Here is a 12,221-nt window from a genome sequence, read left to right as displayed (position 1 = left end):
TATTGTCATCACCGTCCTTAATGCCTGGGCCAGAGTGAGCATTTGCTGAGGCCAAAGAAGATGGCAGGGGCAGATCGAAGCAACCTTGAGTGCCAAGCTTAGGGGATTAGAAGCCCCACCTGGTCAGTGGGGAGCCACACCGAGCCATCTGACAGGGGAGAGACCCATGGTCAAAGCTGTGCTTCAGGAAGCCAGTTTTGGTGGCCTTGAAGGCAACAGAAGTGAAGCTGGGAGGTCCCATCTAGCCTCCTGGAATGGTACTCATCACTGATATTCATGAAGCCCTTGCTATGCACCCATCTGAGCTGAGCCCTGTCCAGACAGTACTGCTGTGCACCATACCCCTGCTGCCTGCCTTCCAGAGAGAAGCTGAGACCCAGGGGCGTCTAGTTCTGAAACTGCACAGTTCTGAAACTGAACTCCACAGAGCCCTGGGGGTACCAGGCAACCCTTCCAAGGCTGAACACAGTGGTGGGGAAGCAGAGGAGGCTCAGGGCCCTTTCCCTGCTTCCACCAGAGTCCCCGTTTTTCTGTTTTTGAGATCAGAGTCTACTCAGAGAAGAACTGTCTGGCTTAAAACAGCTTGAACACCCCTGGGAGAATGGGAGTAAAACTGTTGGAAACAGCTGGCCAAGGCCAAACAGGAGCGCCGGCCTGCTCAGGCCCTGAGAATGCATACAGGGGGTGGACTGGAAGAACTGCCCACTAGAGGCAAGGGAAAGCTGATTTCCCAACTGGCCCTTTGTGCCAAGGTTTCCCTGACAGTCTCACTGGCATCCTGGCCATCTGGAGGGAAGGATCATGTCCTGATGAGGTGTGACAGAGAGGGGATGGAGTTGGGCAGCTGAGGGGAGAGCCGTGACTGGGCGAGGGAGACGCAGCATCTGCTACTGACTGGTTGTGCAAGCCCCTCCCCATCTCTTGGCCTCAGTTTCCCCATCTGAACCCAGACAGGCACAGTAAAGCATGATGGGAAAGAGGTTTTGGTTTATACCAATCTGGGCTCTGCTTCTGGCTCCACCATTTAACAGCCGGGGGCCTTGGCTTCACCTCTCTATGCCGCAGCTTCCCGATCTGCACGACCGAGATAAAAGACCTCCAAACCTTATCATAGGTCGGGTGCTCAGAAGCAGACTCTTGTGTGCGGATGACTCATTATGAAAGGGCTTCCAGGAGGTACTGATACTGAAGCGGATGAAGCAGCAGGAGGGCTAGGGGGAGAGGGGGAAGGAAAGAAGCCCAGTAGGGGCATGGTTTCAGGCCATGTGCCAGCCCCAGCTGTAGGGGACGCTGGAGTATGAGTGGCAGCTCACTTATCCTGCAGGGCTAGGATGCTGACTTCTAGATGTCCACACCAGTCAGCCCTTGCCTACAGACTGCCCCAGGAGGACACACACTCCCAAACACTTTGAGGGGCAAAGTGGCTCTTTGAAGAGAGTCACAGATACAGGCAGTTAAAAGGTACGCACGTGGAAGCCAGGGTTGGGCACGAGAAACAGAAGCAGGGATCCAGGGGGTGTGGATAGAGCTCCTTTATCTATCCACTGCTATCTGTCCACTTCTCCACTGTCCTCAGGGTTGTTATGGATTAAGTGAAGTGGTTCATTCAGGCCCCGACACAGTGCCTGCCATATGTGGAATATGCTTAGTTGTGTCCAACTCTTTGTGACCCCATAAACTGCAGCACGCCAGGCTTCCCTGTCCTTCACTATCTCCTGGAACTTGCTCAAACTCATGTCCATTGAGTCGGTGATGTCATCCAACCATCTAATCCTCTGTCATTCCCTTCTCCTCCTGCCTTCAATCTTTCCCAGCATCAGGGTCTTTTCCATGAGTCGGCTATTCGCATCAGGTGGCCAAAGTATTGGAGCTTCAGCCTCAGCATCAGTCCTTCCAATGAATATTCAGGGTTGATTTCCTTTAGGATGGACTGGTTGGATCTCCTTGCAGTCCAAGGAACTCTCAAGAGTGTTCTCCAGCACCACAATTCAAAAGCATCAATTCTTCGGCACTCAGATTTCTTTATGGTCCAACTCGCACATCCATACATGACTACCGGAAAAACCGTAGCTTTGACTATACAGACCTTTGCGGCAAAGTGATATCTCTGCTTTTTAATATGTTGTCTAGATTGGTCATAGCTTTTCTTTCAAGGAGCAAGCATCTTTTAATTTTATGGCTGCAGTCACCATCCACAGTGATTTCGGAACCCAAGAAAATAAAGTCTGTTACTGTTTCAATATTTTCCCCATCTATTTGCCATGACATGATAGGACCAGATGCCATGATCTTAGTTTTCTTAATGTTGAGTTTTAAGCCAGTTTTTCCACTCTCCTCTTTCACCTTCATCAAGAGGCTCTATAGTTCCTCTTCGCTTTCTGTCATCAGCTACATATCTGAGGTTATTGATATTTCTCCCTGCAATCTTGATTTCAGCTTGTGCTTCATCCAGCCCAGCATTTCACATGATGTACTCTGCATACAAGTTAAATAAGCAGGGTGACAATATACAGCCTTGACGTACTTTTCCCAATTTTGAACCAGTTCATTGTTCCATGTCCAGTTCTACCTGTTACTTCTCGTCCTGCCGCATGCTATGCCTTTTCCCTGACTCTCGCCCTTCCCCGGCAGCTGCAGTCCATGGTGGATCTCCTGGAGGGCACCTTGTACAGCATGGACCTCATGAAAGTGCACGCCTACGTCCACAAGGTGGCTTCCCAGATGAACACATTGGAGGAGGTAAGGGCAGGGCTCAAGCCAGTGGCCAGGCTGCTGCCTGGGCAGTTCTGTCTGGACCCTGGTGGCTGTTAGAAGATGGATTCCAGGAGGGAGCTGGGACAAGGAGATGCAGGCCACAGGGCTCCGCCTTTGAGGAGGAAATCCGACTGGGCCTCGAGGGCCCACAGGAAGCTGGAGGGCTGGGTGGATAAACTGAGGTGCCTGCTGGTTGTGTGAAAGGGGTGTGGAGGGGGCTGGAACCTGTGGCCACCCTCAGTTCACCAAGACCAGGGCACAAGTCTGGGGTGAGTGTTGTGAAGGGCTGACCAAGCCTCCTGGGGCCAGGGCCAAGGCAGCATGGCTGTTCAAGGACCCACCTACCGTGGAGACCGAGGTGCTAACTGTCTTCTCCTGCTCAGCGCAAATGTGCCGGAGGGCTGGGTGGGTGGCTGGCACCGCCCCCTGAGGACAGGGACAGAGCTGAGCAAGCGTGGAGGTGCAGGCTTAAGGTCTGCGTCTCTGCTGGCACAGCCTGGCCTCCGCCTGTTTCCGGCATCCGGTCCGTGCTGGGCTGCTGAGAGCATGGGGCTATGCAGCTGCCAGCAGGGGTGTGAGGGGCTTCCTTTCCCGGCTTCCTTTCCAGCAGGAGGGGGCACCTGGGCATCCTGTGCCCCACAAGGGGAGATTAACCCCTTGTGTGCATGCGTGCTAAGTCACTTCAGTCATGTCCAAAGCTTTGCAACCCTATGGACTATAGCCTGCCGGCTCCTCTGTCCATGGGACTCTCCAGGCAAGAATACTGGTGTGGGTTGCCATTTCCTTCTCCAGGGGATCTTCCCCACCCAGGCATGAACCCGGGTTCTTTACCACTAGCGCCACCTGAAAAGCCCCTATTAACCCCTACGAACCCCAAAGTCCAGGGTCACTTAACTATTCGAAGATTATTTGATTAGCATCTCTTTTGTGCCAGCATGGGAGAAAGATAACAGTTGTTGAATTTCTCCTGTGCCCAGGGATTCCTGTTGTTGGTTCTGCAGTTCTGCTTTGACCTTCCTTTCCTCTTGTAATCTTAGGAAATGTTAACTCACTTCGCGTAACTGTGAGCCAGGCAATCTGGAGGAGCCAGACAATGATTTCCGCAGCCACGAAGAAATGATTTTTAAATTATCTTCTGTTTTGCATTATCTTTGCTTTGCTTCTGTTCACTAAGTGATAGCTGTGGAAAACAAAAGAAGTTTTTTGCGAACACTGGGAGGAGACAGAGAGAACAGCCTCAGGAGCTGGCTCCCTCTGCCTAAGGGAAAAACATCACAGGAGTCAGGCAACACTTTGGAGTCCCAGCTTCCCTCTGCTTTCTTCCCTTATGCCAGTGGTTCTGAGCCCTGTGTGATTTTGCTCCCCAGGGGACAGCTGGTGTATCTGGAGCCATTTCTGGTTGTCATAATTTGGGGGAAGTGGGTGGCGGATGCTGTTGGTTCTAGTGGGCAGTGGTTGGAATGCTGCTAAACATCCCACAACGCACAAATGTCAGTAGTGCTGAGATTGAGAAAGCTGCCTCACATGGTTTGCCTTCTGTCTTCCCTGTGATCCAGTGGGAGTGGGGCTGTGTGTGTATGTAGCTCAGTCATGTCCAACTCTTTGTGTAGCCCACCAGGCTCCTCTGTCCATGGAATTCTCAAGGCAAGAATACTGGAGTGGGTTTGCCATTCCCTTCTCCAGGGGATCTTCCCAAGCCAGGGATGGAACCTGGGTCTCCTGCATTGCAGGCAGATTTTTTACCATCTGAAAAACCAGGGAAGCCTGTGGAGCTAGGGGCTGCTAAAGCCAGGCAATGTCCGCAGCAGGAGGGAGACAACGAGGCAGGGCAGGAGAAGCAGAGTAGGGATAAAGATGGGGGTTAGTGCTGTGGGTGGAGCTGACAAGACCCAGGAGAAAAGTTGGAGACTTGGAGATAAGGAAGAGATCAGAGGCCGTAGCAAAACCCCAATAAGTTTATGTTTATTTTATGAAAAGGGGATTATTTATGTATTACTAGGTAATTTTAAAGTAGCAAAAGATGGGTAGCAACTTAAAACTTAAAAGGTGGATCCATAAGGGACTAGCTAAGTACATTGGTCCATCCAGACAGTGGCCGACTGTGTGGTCAGTAGAAGGTGTGGAAGGTGAAGTCGCTCAGTCGTGTCCGACTCTTTGCGACCCCATGGACTGTAGTCTACCAGGATCCTCTGTCCATGGGATTTTACAGGCAAGAATCCTGGAGTGGGTTGCCATTTCCGTCTCCAGGAGATCTTCCCGACCCAGGGATTGAACCCGGGTCTCCCACATTGTAGGCAGACATTTTACCATCTGAGCCACCAGGAAGTAGAAGGTGTAAGGAGCACTATATACAGAGATGTGCAAGAGTTCCCAAAACAGACTCATGGGAGAAAGCAAAGGGGAAACGAAGGAAGAAAGGGAAGAAAGGAGGGAGGGAGGAAGAAGAGGAATTCCCTCGCAGTCCAGTGGTTAGGACACTGAGCTTTCACTGCCAAGGGCTTCGATCCCCACCAGGGTGCGATGTCTGATGGGGGTTCAGTGTCTGAAGTCAGACCCCGCAAGCCATGCAGCATGGCCAAGAAAAACAAGAAGAAAGAAAGAAGGCCATCATGATTAACCCAGAAATAGGTGGATGGGAGCCAGAGATTTTCTATCCATTTGTATCCTTTAATTTAGTACTATGAACATATTTTCTATTTGTTCATTCATGCAGTTTTTAAATTAAAATTGATAACCACAGGGTCTCAGGCAACATGCTTTATTTCACCACTGCTCTTGGGTGCTGCCCCACCTGTTCCCCTGAGCCCTGGGTTGGGAGACTGGGTTGGCAAACCCTGATGGCAGAAGCTGGGGTGTGCCCCAGGGTGGGAGACAGCCCAGAGACTGGAAAGACCTCGAGTCCCACCCCCACAGAGCATCAAGGCCAACCTGAGCCGGGAGAACGAGGTAGTGAGGGAGAGCATGCGCCACTTCAGCGAGCAGCTGAGGCACTACGAGAACCACTCAGCCATCATGATGAACATCAAGAAGGAGCTCTCCAGCCTGGGCCTCCAGCTGCTGCAGAAGGACGTGGCCACGGCGCCCGCCGCTGCCCCGGCCCCTGGCGCCGGCAGCAAGGCTCAGGTGAGACCAGGCTCTGGTGACGGGACCAGAGGTGGGTGGGCTGGGAGCACAGCTTGCCGGGACCTTGGCCCTGAGGGCCAGCTGGGTCATGGGTTGGGGCTGTGGGTTGGGGCTGAGGGTTGGCCTAGTGGGAGAGTCCCTGGCAGGGTGGGGGTGGGCGAGGGGGTACCTGCTGCACAGTAAACCGTCAACACAGGTGAGCTGGGAGCAGACACGGGGCTCCTGAGCCAGGCGTTTGGCAGTATTCTCACTCCTGGTTCCACTCTAGCGGGGACAAAGTTGCAGAGATGACCCTCCCTGCCTGGTCCCCGGGGAACCAGGTCGCCTGCAGCACCACCACTTGTAACCTTATCTGCTGTGGCTGGGCCCCTGGCTGGATCAGTTCTGCTGCGGGGGACGGGGGAGGGGGGCGGGCAGGGGATGTATGTGGGCAATGCCTCCGGGACCCGAGCCAACTAATACCACTTCTTCATGCAACCAATTGATTGTGGGGTGGAGAACTCCTGCAGCAAACACCCAGCCTTCCATCTTCAAACTCAGCTCCCAAAGCGAGCAAAGGCACTGCTCTTTTCACCAGGCAGAGCCATCCATGACATAGAACACACCTTTGGGCAAATTTGCAAAACGCCCTCCTCTAGCCAGACAGATTGCAGAAAAGACTCTCCCACTGGTCAGATAAATTAGAAGGGGGAGGGACCTCCTGCTGGTCCGGTGGATAAGACTCTGAGCTCCCAATGCGGTGGTCTCAGGTTCCATCCCTGGCTGGAGAACTAAGATCCCATATACTGCAACTAAGCTCGAGGACAGCAACTGCTAAGTCCTTGCACAGCAATGAAGACCCAGGGCAACCAAAACAAGTTTAAAAAAAAAAAGGGGTCCTCTTTGGGTTGATAAATTATCCGAAGTCTACTTCCTGTGACCAGCACACAGCAGGATGTGTGCCTTGGCAGAGGGAGCACAGACTAGACTTTACTTCCATTCGCTCCTTTGACCAGTCACCACGTACAGGACACAGCCCCCACCGCTCCCACAGGGGCCTTGTTTTCTAGTGAGTGGGGTAAGAAGGCAGCTGACTTCTTCACAGACATTGTCTCAGTGAAGCCCGCAACGACCTGCAAGGACGGATGCTCGTTGCCGGTTTGGCAGATGCGGACACATGGAGCAGGGTCACTCGGAGAAGGTGGCCTTGATGGAACCCGGGCCTGCGTGACGGCCAAGCCCACGCTCTTCCCCTCCACCCTTCAGCCTCCTGTGCTGACATTTTGATGATGGGACCATCTGTGTCTGCAGCAAAGACCACAAGGATGCTGATAAAGCAGGGAGGAAGCCTGGTGCCTCGGCCCAGAGCTGGCTTCCTGCTCATTCCGTGCCAGTTCCAGAACTGGAAAGAGTCCTGTTGGGGCAGTGGCACAGAAAGTCTAGATACCGTCCTTGCTGTATCTCCTGGAGATCCTGCCTAACAATGGGTAATGTCACAGGCGCAGTGTTCGCATGCCAAGCCAGCATCAGAAGCGTTTAAAAGGAAGCCAAAATAACACAATTCTTAAAATGTTAGAAACAGCATGCCCTAAGGTCAGTGCCCTGGTGACCAACCATCCCAGTCTGCCCAGGACTGAAGGGTTTCCCAGGATACGGGACTTTCGGCGCTAACTGGGAAAATTCCAGGCTCACAGATGGATTGGTCAGGAGGGCCTGAGAACCTCTCCCTGCTCACACACAAAGACCAATGAGTGAGAGAGACGGATGGGAAGCTGACCTCCCCGGGGAGCTGACCATTGCAGTCTACCCCCCAGGCAGAGTGAACAATAATTGGGAAGTGGAACAGGATCTAACCTATTAGACTGGGCTTCAAGCCTACCAGGGAGCTAGAGAGCTGAGTAGGGAAACCGAGGCACACCCTGGTCATGGATGTCACCGTGATGGGAGGAGAGCTATGAATTCAGGAGCTCCTGGGACACAGGGCCTGGAGCCACCTGACCACTACCAGCCCCCAAATGCTGAGCCTCCCTGACCCCCTGAAACATCCCTTCTACCACCCTCCAAGTCTGAGACTCCCCTTCTTCCCCAGGACACAGCTGGAAGGAAAGGCAAAGAAAACAACAAATATGGCAGCGTGCAGAAGAGCTTTGTCGATAAGGGCCTCTTGAAACCTCCTAAGGAGAAGCTGCTGAAGGTGGAGAGGCTGAAGAAGGAGGGCAAAGGCAGATTCCCCCAGCCCACAGCCAAGCCCCGGGCCCTGGCCCAGCAGCAGGCTGTGATCCGAGGTATCACCTACTACAAGGCAGGCAGGAAGGACACGACCGAGGCCATGGCTGGTGAGTTGGAGGAAGATGGGAACCTTGGGGAGGAGGAGCCCTACAGGGACCCAGGATCTCTTCTGTAAACTGCCCCAGACCTCAGCTCCGTGGTTTACCTGTTGGTGCCCTTTGCTCATCCACACAATGGGATAATCCCCCTCCTGGGGTTGTTGGGTGGGGATGAAATGATAAAATCAACGTGAAGCACCCCTGCAGGATCTCTAGCTATCTCCAGTCTCACTGGACTTTTCCTCCTTCCTTGAAAGATTTGCTGAAAGTTCACTCTGTGTGTGCTGTATCTTCCAGACAGTCTGCCTAACATGAAACTCATAGTCTAGTGGGGGAAAGCACACGCATAACTAAGCAGCTGCCTCTGGTGGGGCGGGAGAACGCAGGGGCCAGGCCAGGGTTCTGGGAAGTGCCCCGGGGCCTCTGCGACACCTCCCATGCCCAGATTGGCATTGGAGAGAATGGCCTCTCCAGCACGTTCCACTCTTTTCCTCCCAAAGAAGAGCCCACAGACTCTGGTCTCTTTCTTACAGCTCCCTACCAGATCATGGTGAAGTGCAACGAAATAATTAATCGAAAAACAAGAGACGAAAGTTCCAAGAGTTCCCAGATTTCTGGGCCATCCCCACTGGTGTGGTGCTGATCCTCCCTCTGAGCTCGTCCCCAGATGCCTGCTCTCCTCTGATGTCCCTGAGAGGTGTCCCTACCCTGCTTCCCCTTCCTGGGTCCTGCTGATCACCTCCTCCACTGAGGCTTTCTGCCTAGTCCATGCCCAAGGGGGCCAGGAGTGGAACTGTGAGGGACCGGTCTCCCAAGAGCCCCTCAATTCTTGGTCTCCCAGATCTCGGGGCTTCTTCTCCCAGCTCCTGGTGCCAGCTGTCAGCTCTGAGTCCTGCCAGTTCAGCCTGGCCACTGTGTAGAGCTGCTGACCCCTGGCCGGGGCCCTGCCCATGAACAGCTGCAGGCATCTGACTCTGCCAGTGAGGCCTGTGGGAACAAGCCCTGCCCTGGCTCGGTGCCAAGGTTGGGCCCCACTGAGGCCTGCTGACCAGAGGGTGTACCTTCATTCCCTAGAGACTCCAGGGGCTGCTCCCCAGTGGGGCCTGGCTACACCCTGTGCAAAGGGGAAGCCCAGCAGGAAGAGACAGGTAGAAGTCACATGAGCCTCGGTACATCTCTGGAGGCCCTACCACCACAGTAACGATAGCACAGGTCCTTTGTCTCTGGTATCACAGCTCTGAATCCTTGCACACGTGCTGTCACAGTTGATCCGGGAGAGGAAACAAGTTCAGAGAGGTGAAGTGACCACCTCCAGGTTTTACAGCAAGTTAGTGGGACTGGAGCCCAGAAGCTAAAGAATTTTCGTCCCCTGCTCTGCCACAGAGTCTTACTGCTTTCCCTGCCCATTCCAACCATTTCCCTGACCCCAGCCATTCCAACCCAGGGGAGCGCAGGTCAGGGATGACCAGAGAGGGCCCCAACCAATTCTATGGAGCTGAAGAAGTTCCGGTCAGCACAGCCCATGCTAGCAGGGATGGAAAAAGGGAGAGCAAGCAAGCTGAGAGATGGGAGTTAGGAGATGAACAAGGGGACAGAGACCTGGCGTCCAGAAGGGATGGGAAGCTGGCCACGCCTGGCATGCCCTACCTGCGATGTCAAATCCCGGATGAGAGAGACTAGAGGGTGGGTCCAGACAAAGACAACGTCTGTAATATGGGAGCAGGGCTTTCTGCCTCCGGAGATTGGATCCAGGAAATGAAAACACTGGTACAAAGTGTTTATTTAGGAGGGAAAGGGGTCTCAGGTCTGGCACCTCATATTTGCCAGGATCTGTGCAAATGTCTCATACACATTTTTCTCTAATCAATACAATAGCTTGATGTGGTAGACCTCACGACTCTCATTTCACAGAAGGGGAAGCTGAGGCCCACTGAGGCAGGGGACTTGACCGAGACCACTCACCTGAGGGGCTTACAGCCAGTCTGCTGACCAGGAAGCCCTCCCCACGTCCCACTTTGCAAGGCTTTTCACTCCTCAGGGGCCACTCCCCTCTCTCCCCCATGGCCCCAGCGCTGGCAGCCCGGTGGGCCTGGGGAGGATCCCGGGGAATGGTGGGTGCTGCTCGGATGTGAACACGGGGTCTTCTCTCCACAGACAATGCCCTCAAGGGCACTTCCTGGCTGGAGCAGCTGCCGCCCAGGGTGGAGGGCCGGCCCCCTGAGCCCAACTCAGCAGAGCATGAGGAGGCTGCGCCCCAGGGCCCTGAGGGAGCGGATCTGGCCCCTGGCACCCATGCCTTGGATCCCACCCCCACCCCCACCCCCACCACCAGTCCCCTGCCCACCGAGCCACCCCCACGCCCAGAAGTCCCCAGTCAAGGTGAGTAAGCCTCACAGGGGTCAGCAAACTACTGCCCGTAGGCCAAATACAGCCTGCAACCTGCTTTTGTACAGCCCCTGAGCTAAGAATAGTTCTTACAAATGTTAAGGGTTGTTTAAAAAAAAAAATATGGAACAGAAATATGTGGTCTGGAAAGTCTAAAATGTTGGCTATCTGATCTTTGTAGGAAAAGCCTGACCACATTTACAGGGAAACAGATAGTGTTCTCAACAAATTCTTCTTAAAACATCACCTAGAATCCCATCATCAAATCCAGCAACTATTTTTACTTCCGGATTTCTTCTGTCAAGTCTCTGGCCCTGTTTTTTATGTCCATGTTTGTAGTTTCGGCTTATGTCTTAGGTAGAAATCTTCCTAATTAAGTCATTGAGCCCATCCTTCTGGAGGGCATCTTGGCTGCCTGTGATAACAAGCCTTAAAACCATTCCCTACTTTGGTCCATGTGCATTCCACCTCTAGGAATCTTTTCCTAAGGGATCCGTCAGATATGTGGACAGCAGCTACAGCTTAACTGGTTTGCTTGTGGTCTATTTCTAACGTCAGAAAACTGAAAATAATCTTGAAGTCAACACTGAGGGGACTGGTTAAATTAATTCAGTGGCACAGCTGTCTGGCGGTCTGGTGGAACCTTGAAATCACATCATTAAAAGGCCATTTAATGATGTGAGAGATTGCTCAGTGGAGGGAAAAAACAGGATACATAAAACTGTATACTCGGAAGAATGATGGTGCTTTTTAAGTATTTCTGCATGGCTGTACATGCAGAGAAAATAAGAAAAGGAAGGAAATACAACATGTTTAAAAATTTCTTTGAATAACAGAAGTTTGAATGATTTTTATTTTCTCCCTTTTCCTTTTCTGAATATTCTGTTTTCTACAATGAGGAGACATTGCTTTGATTATGAAGAAAGAAAAATAATAATAATAAGGCTACAAACAAAACCTCAGAGGGGATTTAAGAAAGATTCAGATAATGTTCCCAGGTCTGTTCCTTTGGCTCGGGGCCTGTGTGTACCAAATGCTGCACCCCTCACTCCCCACAGGCAGAGAGGCGAGCTGTGAGGGTACCCTCCGGGCCGTGGACCCCCCTGTGCGACACCACAGCTATGGGCGCCATGAGGGGGCCTGGATGAAGGACCCCGCTGCCAGGGATGACAGGATCTATGTCACCAATTACTACTATGGAAACAGCCTGGTGGAATTCCGCAACCTGGAAAACTTCAAGCAAGGTGGGGGACCCCTGAGATGGGGAGGGGGCAGGTCTGGGGAGCCTAGGGAGGGTTCCCCTGGAGACACGGCCCTTGTTTGCCTTGTGATATTCTGTGGTCCAGGCTTCCCCAGCCTGGCCTAGCTCTGAATGGTCAGCCACCCCAAGAAGGGGAGTCTGGGGGCACCCCCTAAGTAGAAATTGAGTACTGTTACCCTTGACAGTAAATGACACTCACGAGGGCAAGACCACATCCATCTTGTTTGCAGCACTTGCTGAGTGCTTATTATGTGCTAATCACCTGTGTGTATCAACTCATGGTATCTCCATAACTCCACGAGGTGGGGGGTTATCACCCTGTCTTACAGGTTAGCAGAGCCCCAGGCCTTACAGGAGCTTCAGGTCTGGACAGGGAAGGGCAGAAATTTTGT

General features: G+C 52.9%; 1 protein-coding gene across 1 annotated transcript in view; it reads left to right on the top strand.

Moving 5' to 3' along the window:
- The window catches only part of OLFML2A (olfactomedin like 2A), a 28,712-nt gene that overhangs the window by 11,490 nt on the left and 5,001 nt on the right, over window positions 1-12,221 (top strand). Inside the window, exons 3-7 of the mRNA XM_069580129.1 lie at window positions 2,632-2,739; window positions 5,668-5,877; window positions 7,946-8,192; window positions 10,338-10,562; window positions 11,627-11,812. Of these exons, the coding sequence (XP_069436230.1) occupies window positions 2,632-2,739; window positions 5,668-5,877; window positions 7,946-8,192; window positions 10,338-10,562; window positions 11,627-11,812 (976 nt within the window). The remainder of the gene's footprint in view (window positions 1-2,631; window positions 2,740-5,667; window positions 5,878-7,945; window positions 8,193-10,337; window positions 10,563-11,626; window positions 11,813-12,221) is intronic.

The sequence above is a fragment of the Ovis canadensis genome, chromosome 3 (genome assembly GCF_042477335.2).
Source record: "Ovis canadensis isolate MfBH-ARS-UI-01 breed Bighorn chromosome 3, ARS-UI_OviCan_v2, whole genome shotgun sequence".
Classification (NCBI taxonomy): domain Eukaryota; kingdom Metazoa; phylum Chordata; class Mammalia; order Artiodactyla; family Bovidae; genus Ovis; species Ovis canadensis.
The sequence above is the reverse complement of the archived record's forward strand: the minus strand, read 5'-3'. Positions and strand labels throughout refer to the sequence as shown.